Below are 14761 nucleotides of genomic sequence, written 5' to 3' on the forward strand. Positions count from 1 at the left end.
TAGGAATATCAGAAACAAAACATGACTTGCCTGATTTGTTCTGTCTGCACAATTCCTTCCTTGTGCCCCTCCAAACGAGCTGCAAGCCGCTCTTTGTCAAGCCGCACACACTCTTCATCCTAGAAAGAATAGTCATGTTTAGAAAACAAGGGACTAAATCTAAGTGAACATCAGCAGTGGCAACCAGTGCACTGGTAGAATTCCTTTGGTTTCTCCAGTGGTGCAACCAACTGTGCCACCAGTTATGTGGCTAGACACTATGCTGGATTTCCCCGGCATATATTACAAAAATAGATGTATAAAAATACTTGCCCTAGCACAACAACACCATTCGATATTCACTTATTTTTGCTTTCCAGAAGGAAAAATGATTAATATCCATATACCAGTGAAATTACATTGTTTAGATAAAAGCCCAGAAATTTCCACAAGTTGTCCAGGGCATAATCTCTCCATAGTTTCTTCACATTAGTATCTAATACTACAATAAAATGACAATAAAGCAACTTGTCCATTTTCAGTTTAATTTCCAAGCTACAACTCTGTTTGGAAAGCTCTTCAGCAATTACTTTTGACATAGTACATAATTCATTTATGGCATTTCAAAGACTAATTCAAAAAAATCTTTCAGTAAGTATTCCATATCACTGAGAAGAATCGAAACTATTACAAACTAGTTTCAAGGAAGTTCTGACTTTTTTCCCACTGGATGAACAACATCCCTAGCCAATGCTGCATAGAAAAGTACTTTCAAGAAAGTTCCCAAGTCAGTTGTTATTTGTGATATGGCAACCTAACCAAAAATAACAATTTCTTTTTTAAAAATGTTTTATTCTCATTAAAACAAATACAATAAAGTACAGACATATACATACTGATACACTTACAAAAATAACAAATGTTAAACACTATTATATATTTATATATACACACACAACACATATACCCATTATTCCAACCTACACACACACACACATACAAAAAAAACTTCATCAGACTAATAAAAGTTAATCGCATTAACACGAATTTGGATCTTGTATATTGTACCTTATGGCCATTTACTCTAGGGATGAAAGGCTGCAGTATATGGTGCCTACATGGCCCATAGGGTTATACTTGGAGTGGAAACAAGCTGGCCACTAGAGGCAAAGTCAAGTAAGGAGTAAAACAGACTGCCCCAAAGGGGCAGCTTGAACCACCCCTGAGAAAGCCAGATTGGGGCTGTAGAAACCGCCCCAATCCTCCTTTTTGCCAGTTCAAAAAGAAGCAGAGAATAGCTGCTCTTTTTTGCAATGGCAAAAAAATGGCTTTTTGACCCTGCCAGGAACAAAAGCTGGCTTTCAGGTGCTCCAACAGCGTGCAACATGTAAGTGCCGTGCCACCCGGAAGCCAGTCCACGTGTGCTCAGCTGGGCAGCTTCCTGGCATCTTGGGGGCATGCATCGACTGCATGCCACGCCTCCAAGCTGGCTAGAAGCTGGCCTTGGTGGCTGATCTGTTTCGGCCCTATATTTACTTTGTCATCCTTTCTCTTCCCTTGCCCTAAAGTCATGTCAGCAACACAATGACATGTGTCTGGGATAAGATTCACAATTTAAGAGCAAAAGAACCTCATTCAAAACTTTTATTTCTCTCAAACTTAGTGCATACACTCTGTGCCAAGAGAATCAGCGCTCAAGAACCACATTCAAAAGTATTATTTCCATCAGAAAGGAAAACACAGTCAATTCCGATATCACTCACTTGCTTTTCTGATCACTGGTCAAGAGGAAGGGCTATCATTTGCACTTGGGGGAAAAATGTGTATTTTGCAGAAGGCAGCTCTGGCCAGTAAAAGTAAATCCACTGGCATCATGCCCTTCCACTAATTTCCACACATACTACCAAGCATGTGCAAAAGCAATGGTGGACATTTAGGCGAGGCCTAGAAGCAAAAATTAAACCAGAAGTCATTTTTATGCTGCTGGGCCAGTAAAGTACTTCCTGGAGGGACAGAAAGGTAGGGTAGTGCACCCTAATTACTCCCTCTATGTCAATATTGGTTTTTGGATATGTTTGAGACAAGGCACTGCTCCACCCGTCCTAGAGCCTAAGCCTCCACTGGGGAAAGGGGCCTGAATCCCTTCATATGAATTTACCTCACCATTCCCTTCTCCTTTTGTGTCGTGTCTTTTAGATTGTAAGCCTGCGGGCAGGGAACTGTCTGGTTAATAATAATAATAAATGTAAGCCGCCCTGATAGCCATTAGGGCTGAAGGGCGGGATATAAATACCTAAATAAATAATAATAAATAAATAAACAATGATGCAAAGTGATGAAAATGCCATGGAAAAACATAGTTGTACAATATAAAAAGCAAATAAACTAAATCATCTGCAGCCCACAGAAAAAGTACACAATACACTATAAAATTACCTCTATTCTTGGTTTCTTTGCTTCTGCTAATATTTCATCAGCTGCTCTTTTAACTACAAGCAAAACAAGAAATTATCAAACGTTAGCAGGTTAAGTCTTCTACAAAGTGAAAAGCTGAAATTTAAAAACTAAACTATACCTTGAGTAGATCGCTGGAGGCCTATTTCAAGTGGTGCGCTTCTGTCAATACTTGATGACGTTGCTAAAGTACAGAGAAATAATAATAATTTGTTATGAATAACTACTTTTTAAAAAATACATGATAATGTAATCAAATGAATAGAAGAGCCATAGCAAAATAACTTTCATTATGCTAAAGTGGACTGCAATTATATCCTCTTTCTAACCAACCATTACATGCTTGCAGGAAGAAACAACTCTAAATAGTATGCCTTGAGAATAATTCCACTGATACCTACCTAAGCAGTGATTGGTTAGCATTCATTTTATTGATCTATTTCCAGATATTTATGTCATTTTAACATAGGCCCAATACAAAAGCACCATTATGGGGCCGATTTTCAGGCTTGTTAGGGTTGGGCATCCATATGCACCCAGTCTTAAGAGTGGCGCCTGTGCGCCATCTTGCCATGGCCCCACCCACACAGGGCGTGCGACAATGATGTGCAGGCGTCCATGTGCCCAAACAGTGCTCACTCTAGACGGCTTCTTTTTAGGGTGTGCGTCGGTGCCGTGCGGTGCGGTGCCAACAAGGGGCAAAAACGGGTGGCATGGATCCGCCCATCTGTATCCCCCCCATAGTTTCAGAGACACTACAGTTCTCGTAAAATATCTATTCAGAACGTGATTTAGACTTCATTTAAGTCAGTTAAGTCATTAAATTCAGTTAATTTAGTTTAGCACTACGTGGCCTCCAAATTATTATTATTATTATTAGTAGTAGTAGTAGTAGTAGTAGTATTTTCCTCAGAATTATTTCTGAGGAATTTATTGTCTTTGATTTTCCAGGCTACTTAACAAAAAAACCCACCATGACTGAAAAAAAATTAAACTCACGGTTTTCTCCATTTAGATATGCAAGGAGATCTTTTCTGTCAGGTCTTCTTACTACAGGAATGTTTTCAGTCTAAAAATAATAAAAAAGATAGTTAAGGTAAGAAGAGGAACGTAGTAACACAAACGACTTTTGATGAAAAATTACTTCCTATACCTCAAATGTAACCTGGATTTTCAGATATATGGTCATTAAATGTGGCATGGCAAAGATGCAAACTTTTTGGAGATATGAATACCATGCTAATAACCATATTAAAACATACATAGCAAACATATTTTCTGGATAGGACAAGCTGAATATAATTAGATCCACTACTGAACATTGCCACTGAGCATGTGTCCTCATGATTATTTTCATGCAGCCATTAGAATGATTTAATATTCATTACAAAAATATCTTGTAGAATATACATTCAAAGGCTAATTTAAATATAACATCAATGGAAGGAAAACCCATATTACAAGATTCAAGTTTCCCAGCAGCACAAAACACAGCATGCTTGTTCTTCTTTAGACACATAATTAGTTCTGCAAACTGGCAACACCATTGGATTCACACAATACACACAGTCTGAAACTAGGTGTCTATTAGCAAACAGTTTCTGTAGCAACTTTGAGACCAAGACACAAAGCAGAAGGACAAAAAGCATCTGCTTTGGACCGCGTTGGGGAAGGAACATGCAGATGACGCACACCCCAAAAGTGGCTGGAAGCCATACGGAAAGTGTGCCAAGCCCACACCAAGCCATAAAAGCTAGCAGACCTTTAAAAGCAGGATATGTGCATAGCAATAGAAATGCAAAATTGGTGGGTATGGTCATGGCATGACAAGCTGAGTAGGGGAACAAAAGCAGGAGGAAGCATGTTGTCTAAAGTCAAGGTGAGTAGATAACCATATGAATGGTGGTGGGAGTTGTTGGAAAGTAGTGTGATGCTAGCTGGATATCAGAAAGAAGATGTGATGAACTGATCAAGATTGCCATCATGAGGCTTAGGCAGTCAACTAGCTATTGTATATGTATACTGTGCCAAAGAACAATTGCCTCTGTTCAACCCAATGGAGTTTGTACATATATTCCAATTCTGCTGCTTCTCTTTCTAATCTTTCTGTGTATGTTTTTGTTGTTGTTGCTCAAGCCACTGCAGGAATTTCATTACACAATGTATATGTAACATTCGTTGTCAGATACAGCCATTGATGTTGTTTTATTATTTGCATCCAACATATAGAGTAAAATCCAAAATGGGTCTTACAAAAGTGAGAAAGTACCATTCAGACTTCTCTTTTTGGTGATTCTCCTCTCCACAGTTCTACATATTTAACAGGGTTCCCTGACCCTCTGGGTAGCATTACCAGAGGGCTGGAGGCACTGTTGTCTGGAGGAGAACTGTGGACCTTAAATCTGGAACTAACCTATAGTACACTTACTTGGAAAGCTGCTATCACTTTGATACAATTTTCACTTGATAAGTGGTCTCTTTCAAGTTTCTTTCTCCATAACATTATTTTAATTGGTTGTTTAAACTTTTTTTCATTTAGTCTCAGCAGCCTATTTCTAAACAGCAATTTAATGCTTTTCTGTAAGGAGAGAAGGAGCAACAGATACAAAGTTCTTCATGTTATATGGTTAAGGAAAAGAGGTTGACTTGGATTAGACTCAGATGGCACAGAAGTGGCTTAGAAATAACGGTTCAGCATGAGATGGTAGCTAGAGAACTGGGAAAGGAGTGTTTAAACTCTGCTCAACCGCACATGCACAACAAGGCTTAAATTAACTCTCATTTGGCAACCAGCACTCTATCTGTAAAACAAGAACAATAACCCACCACATAATAAAATGAATATTATGACCAACCACAAGCTTTTGTTTTTCACACAAAATTTATTTATGTTTTGTATACACTTTCTAAACATAGCCGGAAGGTAATTTTATACATATTTTTAAAAATAATTTTGTATGTGAAACAAAGTTTGTGTTCACTGAAGCATCAGAAAGCAAAGGTGTTATTATCTCAGCCACAAGTGCTTTTTGTTTTTTGGGAATATGGAATAATTCCAATTTCAGAATTCTGGATAAGAAAGACCCAACCTGCTCCCTTTTAAAACTGCAAGTAACATTTCCCCATATGAAGCCAAGATAAGGCTAACCATAACTTCCTTTGACTCAGGCCCAAAACAGACAGGCAGGAAAGAGCAGCTTCTGGTTGCTTTGGGAGTGAGGCATGCAGACATTGCATACTCACAGAGTGGCCAGAAGCTGCACGGAGAGCACACAGAGCCAGAAAAGCCAGCCCAAAAAGGAGCTGTGAAAATCCTGTTTGGGACCGCAGACTGTGGCCCACTTTCAGAGCAGGCCATCTGGTCACTGCAGTCCCGCACCGATTTGGGGCTGGAGAGGCCAAAGGCTGCTCCAAGCTGCTGGTCTGCTTCGCCCCATAGAATCTCTATCCCACTTCCTAACATTTTATCATGACCTGGTTACTTTAACCCCAATCCACATAGTTCAGAAACTTTCAGAACGGCAAATCTTCCCCAGGAAGGAATGGCAGTAAGAGGTGGAGTGTACATTTCCAAAAACTGGCCCCAACTTTGTAGATGTGATTAGTAGAGAGTTATGGTCAAGTATGCAAGCTGCTGGAATACAACATTAGAAAAGACAACCCCTTTTGTGCATGTGCATACCAATCAATAAAAGTGTTACAGATTCCCTGATCAGGGATATGATTATTATTTATTTCATCCAACAATTTTTGTTTAGTTCTTTAGAAAAATATTAACTTAAAATTTCCTATCACAAAAAAAACCCCAACACAAACACGTATGCTGCTGTGAATGCACCAAATTTAAATACAGTCAGCCCTCGATATTTGCGGATTTGCCATTTGCAGATTCAACCATCCATAGATGGCAAGTCTGCACTGCAGAGGCAGCAGCAGTGAAGGAAAAGGCAGAGGAAGAGGAAGAAGAGAGGGAAGAGGAGGAAGTGGTGAGAGGAAGAGGAGGAAGAGGAAAGAACAGTGGTGAAAGCTGGGAGGGTGGGAGGGGAAAAGGAGAAAGCAGTGGCAGCACCTGCCACTCATCCACTGGTGAGATCCAGGAAGGAGGGAGGAAGGAGGGAGGGAAGTAAGGAAGGATGCATGAGGACCAATGAAGTCCTATTGTCTCCAATGGTGGTGCGGCCATGGACAATGGAACTTGAGCATCCAAGGATTTCGGTATTTGTGGAGGGTGTCTAGAATGGATCCCTCACAGATACCAAGGGCCGACTGTAATGTTGTTATCTGTGAATGCTAGATTTAATTTTTTTAGCTCAGACATTCAAAGTACCAAATGTTCAGTTGGTGAGCGGGCAGCTAAAAACATCATCGACCAATGTCCCTCTACTTACTGCAGCACGGCGAACATAGACAGGATGTGAAAGATGCACATTATTCAAGAGAAACAAGATTGAATCCAGAGTGTAGTACTCTCTTGGCTGGCCTTCTTTTCCTGTCCTGTAAAGGAAAGAAAGCAAAGATGGCTTAGATTTGGAGAGAAGGGGTATGATTTATAGATCATAAAATATTGAAATCATGAACTACTCAATAATAAGGCAGAGATGTGAACACCAAATGTCAATAGGCTTTACATGTATTATGGATGGCAGCTCACAAAAATTTAAACCAAATAAAACTTGTTAAACTTTAAGATGCCACGACGCTGGGTTGCTTTTGTGCAACAGTTTTATGGGACTATCTCTCCTGCAAATTGCTGCATCAATGACTAACCAGTTCAAGAGACAAAAATTGCCTTGTGAAGTAAGAATCAGAATCTTAGTTAATTAATTCTTCAAGTTTCTTTCTACCCTTTCAAGTTGCAAATACTCATTTTTATAATTACAAGAAGGGGGAAATATAGGAAATAAAAGACTGTTCTTTCTTTCTACTTTTTTTATTGCTTCTAAGAATACATAAAAGCCTGAACAAAAAAATTGTTAAGCCCAAACAATTTTTAATAGTATATAGTCCAATGCAATCCACAACAGGTCCCCTAGTGCTGAGTCAAAAGTGCCTCCCACTATAGTAGATCTAAATGTGAGTATCTGAAAAAAACTTCCTCCACTATATTTCAAGTCTCTGAACACATAAACAGTATGGAAAATGCAGCAGCCAGACTGGTGTCAGGTGTGCATTTTAGAGACCATATAACACCAATCTTGTAAGAACTGCCCTGACTTCCAACTTACCTCCCAGCTCAATTCAAGGTGCTGGTGTTGGTCAACAAAGCCTCAAAAGAGTTGGGCCCAGGATATCTGAAAGACACCTCCTCCCAAATGAGCCTGCCAGAAATTTGAGATCTTCGGAGCAGTCCCTGTTACGTGTCTCAGCAGCTCCTGAATTTAGTTTGGTGGGTACACGTAACAGGGCTTTCTCTGTTGCAGTCCTTCAACTGGAGAACTCCCTACGCAAAGAAGTAGACTGGCCCCATCTCTTTTACCTTTCTGGCTTCACTCACTGACTGTCCTACTTATTAGTTCATTTTAGGATGACAAAAATATGATTTAGTACTAATTGAAAATTCTAACTAACTGACATAAAATAAGCACTAAACATCACACACACAGAAAGTCAATTTACAATCTCTGATTGCAACCTAACTTTACAGTGGAACCTCATGTTTAGTACCATAATTTGTTTCTTCTGGGGATTGCCCTCGGTATGTAATTCCCACAAATTTCATTTAGTTTTTGAGAGCATTATCGAATTCTTAAGGGATACAAAATAAAACAAATCACTATGCAAAGACATGTACAGGACCAAGCAAAACCTGACATGGACTAAATGTAATGCTTTCCCTGTCCACCCATGGGGATGTAATATATTTCACACAGGAACCAAAAGCTCAAAAGGTGTCACTAAATAAAAAGAGTTTTGTTTTTTTTAAGGGCCTTTTAGAAAGGAATATAGGACTTAAGAATTTCACAATTTGTCAATCTCAATTAATTCAAACAAACCTAAATGTTTTAACAGCCAATAACCTATAACAGCCAAGTCCAGAAAAACACAACATAAGTTCCTACTCCTTTCTTTTCCAACAAAGCTTTGAATTGCTCTTCATATCTTCGAACTACGTTGTGCTGGTGGAGAAAAGTGTATGTGTGTGTCTTAAGCCAGATGTGGGAAACATGTGTTCCTACATATACTGTTGGACTGAAATTTTCATCACCTTAGTTCAGATAGCCAATGATAAGGGATGAAGGTAAATTTAGCTGAAAATATCTGGGCAGCCAGAAGTTTCCTATTCTTGTCTTACCCAGGAATTCCTGTCTTAAGGAGACATGTGCAATGGGAAATGGTTACAAGAAATAAACTGAACACAAGCCCTCCAATGAACTTTTCTATTATTTCTTAGATTGTACGCCATGGGCAGGTTTACTTTATCTATTGTATTGTTTGTAAGCACAGCGCTGTGTAAATCTACAGCACTATATAAATAAAGCATAATAATAATAATAATAATAATAATAATAATAAGCCAATTCCATTTTATTAGAACTTACTTCATTAGAAATGTTATTAGAAGTTACTGAAATTTGTTACATGAACAAAACTAATGTTGTAATGCACCAAGAGCCTTCAACCTGACTTGTAAATCAGGACTTCAAAAATCCACTCAGTCATGATAGCCTTGGACCACCACCATCTTTCAGACTCACTAGTAATTGTGGTGAAGGATTAGCTCACTCTACTTCTTGAAGAAAACAAAGGATACAAGTGATGTGGCAATGGTGGTGTACGCCTTCACGTCATTTCTGACTTATGGCAACACTAACACAAATCCATCATGTGGTTTCCTTAGGAAGATTTGTTCAAAGGAGGTTTGTCATTCCCTTTCCCTGAGACTGAAAGCATTATTCATCCAGGGTCGCCAAGTGGGTTTCATGGCTGAGCTGGGAATCGAACCCTAGTCCGAAGGTCCTAATCCAACACTCAAACCACTACACCACACTACTTCATGGCTATAAAGTACAAACCACTCGTGTGTTGTTCATTCCTTACAGCAACCTTGTAAGGGATATCAGTACTATTATACTCTTACTACAGGTAAGGGGCCCAAGATTGGGATAACTTCTCTAAGGTCCGGAAGAGACAGGACAAATGAAGTGGCTTCCAGCCACTTTAGAGGAGTGCCGATTAGACGACGCATGCCTCCAAAGCTGCCAGAAGCCACAATGAGGCCATGCTCTGGTCCTTTGGTCCAAAAAAAGGTGAGCTTTGATTCCAATCAGATATTTAAAAATTGGGGGGTATGGGGTATTCATTGACAATTAAGCAAAGTTACCATGGGTTGTAAAACAGCAGAACTTTCAAAACACACCCTGCAACAAGTGACAACCACAGCCTCTTTCATTAAGCTTTAAGGGACAACACAGAGCTCTATATAATATAAACCATTCAAGTGCAAGTATCCCAATTCCTTCTCAGCCAACTGTGCCAGCAACAAACCAAGTTCTCTGTATATTGTTTTTAGATTTGATCTACCAAGGTACCACAGAAGGCAAGAAAAACCAATTGAGACAGCTAAGAAAAGACATCAGAATCATCCTTCTGCTGGTCTCACACTTTCCCTTTCCAGTGTCGGCCGGAAAAGAAGTATCTACCATATAAAGGCAACACACACACTACCAACAAAAGTAAGGAAACACATGATGGCTTTCACAAATGCCTTTCTATTACCTCAACAACATTATAAGCTTTTCATACAGGATGAAAAGTTACTTCTTCATCTTCCTTCACACCATCCCTGAAGCACAAATAGTTTCAATTAAACTGACATGTCAATAATATTATAAACAATCTCCTTCCTGATGCCAGCAACTTTAGAATAATAAAGAAGAACTTGAGACCAAAACAAACAGCCCAAAAAGAGAAGTGCAAGGCCGCTTCAGTGCCATTTGCACCGGGGCTACAGCAACCGCACACGCCTGGCCCTAATCCGGGATGCCACCATGGTCCTAAACTGGGCCAGCAGAAGAAGCATATATTTTGTCCACTCCTTTTTGGCCCAGTCCTTCTGCAAAGATGGAGCCTCAGAGCAGTTTCCATCGGCGTTCAGGGCATGCTTCCTCTAAATGCTATGTGCACAGAAACTGCATCATTTGGCCCATCCTTTTCGGGCCTGCTTACCTATCTTTGTAGTTTCTTGCATTCAAAAACAAGGTATTTAAATTTTTGCAGTTTACTTTCCAATTATATACATTCCCATCTAATTGATAGCTTAACTTTCTGAAAAACTACTTCCTGTACCTTTTCACATCACCTTGCATAGAGAAAATAATCTCCCTCTACAACAGTTTTAAATTACCAGAAGGATCTGCACCAGCTTTAACTCTTCCAGACTTGGCTCTTGCTACAGAACACCCAAATAAATGTGCTTACCATTGCAAGTGTTATTGTTAAATCTTCTACACACATGTGCTCAGATCAAAGTTTAATGGAGTATGCATACTATAATTAAAGCCTTAATCATCCAACTCTCCAAAAAGACTTTTCAGCTCTTCTTCCTCCCTGTGAGATATCACTTGGCACACTTCTTCCTCTAGCCTCCCAGGCCTAAATGGTTCAGAAATCCAGCACTCTTTATATCCCACTTTAAAGAGTCCCTTCCCATGTGATGTGGCAAGTCTGTAGATTGACCACATTTTAAAGAGAGACTGACTGTTGTTGTTGTTAACTGCCTTCAGGTCAACCTCAACTCATGGTGACCTTGTGGATGAGATTATGTCCAAGACTCCCTGTCTTCCACTGCTCTGCTTAGGCCCTATAACATCATGCCTGTGTCCTCCCTGTGGTCTTCCTATTTATCTACTACGCTCTGCCTTTCCTAGCAATATTGTCTTTTCTAATGAGTCGTGCCTTCTCATGATGTGGCCAAAATATGACAGTCTCAATTTGACAGTGGAGTCTGGTCCATAAAAGTTCTGGATCTCCATTGCACTGTTGTCTTGGGTAAAACTGCCCCTGACCTGATTCTCCTTCTTATTCCTGAAATGATAAATGGCATCTTTGGGGCCAGTTATCAATGCCAGGGGCAACTGTCTATGAGGAAACAATACAAAATTGTAAAGAATTAAGAATTACCTTCATGGTCCTACACACTAGGGTTCTGCCCTGGGCCCAGTGCTATTCAGCCTCTTTATCAATGACTTGAGAAGAGATGGTTAAGAGATGATATGATACCCCTGCCCAAATATCTGAAGATATGTCACACTGAGGTAGGAGAAAGTTTGTTTTCTGCTGCTCCAAAGACTAGGGTCCCAAAACACACAGCAAAAACAACCCAGTTTGAGCCCTCTTTAACTGACCTGGCTCAATGATAGGGAATTATAGGAACTGTAGTTTTGTGAGACATTTAGCCTTCTCTGTCAGCGAACTCTGGTGCCACAACCAACTACAATCCCCAGGATTCCCTAGCACTGAGCCAGGGCAGTTAAAGCAATCTCAAACTGGATTATTTCTGCAGTGTGTTTTGGACCTAGGACAGTGATTTCCAAACTTTAGTCTTCCAGATGTTTTGGACTTCACTTCCCAGAAGCCCCAGCCAACTTGGCCAATCATCAAAGATTCTGGAAAATGAAGTCTGAAAGATCTGGAGAACTGTGGTTTGTGAACCATTGGTTTTCTGCTGCTCCACAGAATAAGACCTGGAGCAATGGAGCCAAACTAGCGGGAGAGAGTCCACCTCAACATTAGGAAGAACTTCCTGACAGTAAGAGCTGTTTGGCAGTGGAATAAGTTAGTGAGCGCTCCTTATTTGGAGGTTTTTAAACAGAGGCTGGATGGCCATCTGTCTGGGGTGCTTTGATTGTGAGTTCCTGCATGGCAGAAGAGTTGTACTGGATGGGCCTTGTGGTCACTACTATGGTTCTACTATATAAACCCACAAAATGTTCCTTCAGTTAAATGAAACAGATCTGAAATATTCTGATCAATAGTTACAATGTATGCTGATACATGTGTCTAAGCATATTTGAATATTACTCCTGTGTACTGAGCACATAAGACCCTCTGGAACGTAAATTATCTGGGGGGATTTATTTCAACAATGACTGGATGGCCCTTGTGGTCTCTTCCAACTCTATGATTCTATGCATGGAGTTAAGTATGACTTCCAACTCTGGTTCTTTGGCCTTAGCTTGCAGGGAGAGAGTTCAGGCTTGGGTTTTTGTGTTTTTTTTCTGGGCTATGTGGCCATGTTCTAGAAGAGTTTATTCCTGACGTTTCGCCAGCATCTGTGCCTGGCATCTGCAGAGAATGGTGGCATGGAAGAGAATAAGGAGTATATACATATATGTGTGTGAGAGAGACCCTGTGTAGGGAAGAGTGATTTCCGTCTTAATCTGTGTATTGTTCTGTTGTTGATGGCAAGGCCTCAGAGTGGGAGGATATGCAAAAAGGATTAGCGTCTGTTTAATTAGTGATCACTGTCTGCTGGGAACTCCCCTGATCCTGAGTGATTTTCATTTGCATTTTGCTGGGTCTTAATTTTGGTGTTTTTCAGGACTGGCAGCCAAACTTTGTTTACTTTCAGAGCTTCTTCCTTCCAGTCGAAGGTGTTTGTGGATGTCAATGGCTTCCCTGTGCATTCTGACCTGGTGGCTGTTGGCATGGTCCAGAATTTCAGTGTTTACAAATAGCATTTTATGCCCAGGATGGTTCATAACATCTTCTGCTATTGCTGATTTTTCTGGCTGACCCAGTCTGCAGCGTCAATGACAGAATAACACAGAGATTAACATTGAAATCACCCCTTTCTACCCAGGATCACACAGTGTGTGTGTGTGTGTGTGTGTGTGTGTGTATATATCACTCTTCCATGTCATCATTCTCTGAGGATGCCATCCACAGATGCTGGCGAAACGTCAGGAACAAACTTATATATAAGTCGAGGGCAGGCTTTGGGGCCAAAATGATAGACTTTGACATGGCTTTCAACTGTGGATAAGTTGAGGGTTAAACTTAGGGGCCTGAAACGAAGGATGCAAAGGACGGAGAAAGGAAAACAACGCCAAAGAGCTTACAATATCCCAGCAGGCATAATACTTGTGCTCTTACTAAAGGCCGAATGGATGAGAGAGCAGAGAGGGGGCCAGTCCTTCCAGGGCAGGATCAACCCTTGCCTTTCTCCATATATTAATATACAATGTGAGTTAAGACACAGTACTCACATTGATGCGCGGACAAGGCGACCCGGGTTTCCTGGGGTCAGGTTTTAAATCTAAATGTCTAGAGTTATACATGAGTTATACACACACTTGTCCCTCCATGTTGGCTAGGGTCCGGGGGGCAGAGGACTGTGAATGTGGAAACACCACAAGTAACAAAAACACAAGAGAGGACGCCTCTCTAGGAATCTCTAGGTCCTCCGGCGCAACTCTATGGTCAACGTCCAACAGACACTGACCATAGAGATGCACTAGAGGAGAGGCAAATGCCTAGCAGAGCGTCCTCTCTAGGAATCTCTTCCAGTGCAAGTTGACCATAGAGTCGACCATAGAGTTGCAATCTCGGAGGACCCAGATATTCCTAGAGAGGAACACATTGGGCAAAGCTGCAGATATGGAGGGGCGAGTGTATACAGTCAATGGCCAAACACAGCCAGGTTTAACCAAAGACAAGCCGCTCCCTGCCTGCCTGCCTCTCTCCCTGGGCCATGGAGCTGCCCCCAGAGAGAGAGAGAGAGAGAGAGGCGAGGGCCCCGAGGCTTTGCAGAGACTCACCCCCAGATGACATAGTTGGTCTTGACGTTCTTGGGCCAGGAGAACTCGCCGAAGATGACCTCGTCCCCTTTGACCACGATCTCCTTCTTCTGGGTGTTGTACTGGCGCAGCACGCTCAGGACGTCCGCCATCGCCTCCTCCTCCTCCTCCTCCTCAGCCTCACAGCGGCCACGGCGCACGCGCGCGCGCTCCCGGGTACGCTCCCCCTCTCGCGAGAAACAGAGAGAGAAACCTGTCGCGCGCGCGCGCACCTGTCTCGCGGCCTTCCCCCTCTGTCTCTGTGTCTCTGTTTCTCTCACTCACTCAGGAGTCCGGGGTACCTCTCGGTCGGACTTGACTGACTCCCCAACAGAACTGTGGCCCAGTCGCCGCCGCGCATGCGCAGGAAAGCGAATCAAAGGACCCCCCTCCCCGTCGGCCTGCCCCTTTTCGCGCCTGCGCGGAGGAGGAGAAAAAAATAAAACCGCCACTACAACCCCCCCCAACCCCTAATTAATTAATTAATATACTAGATGAAGAGTCTATCGCTTTTAGTCTCGCTTCTTTTCCCTCGCCCCATTTCCGGGAGG

At 41.5% G+C, this 14761-nt stretch overlaps 1 protein-coding gene across 1 annotated transcript in view; it reads right to left on the reverse strand.

The window, feature by feature from the left end:
- The window catches only part of CDC73 (cell division cycle 73), a 140295-nt gene extending 125716 nt beyond the window's left edge, over positions 1-14579 (reverse strand). The window contains exons 1-6 of the mRNA XM_089515797.1: positions 14193-14579; positions 6822-6927; positions 3433-3502; positions 2555-2617; positions 2416-2468; positions 31-119 (exon numbers count right to left, since the gene is read on the reverse strand). Coding sequence (XP_089371923.1) covers positions 31-119; positions 2416-2468; positions 2555-2617; positions 3433-3502; positions 6822-6927; positions 14193-14323 — 512 coding nt within the window. The 5' untranslated portion in view covers positions 14324-14579. The remainder of the gene's footprint in view (positions 1-30; positions 120-2415; positions 2469-2554; positions 2618-3432; positions 3503-6821; positions 6928-14192) is intronic.
- Between the last annotated feature and the right edge of the window lie 182 nt (positions 14580-14761).

The sequence above is a fragment of the Sceloporus occidentalis genome, unplaced genomic scaffold (assembly GCF_023333645.1).
Source record: "Sceloporus occidentalis isolate IW3139 unplaced genomic scaffold, rSceOcc1.0.p SCAF_3, whole genome shotgun sequence".
NCBI classification, from domain to species: Eukaryota; Metazoa; Chordata; class Lepidosauria; order Squamata; family Phrynosomatidae; genus Sceloporus; species Sceloporus occidentalis.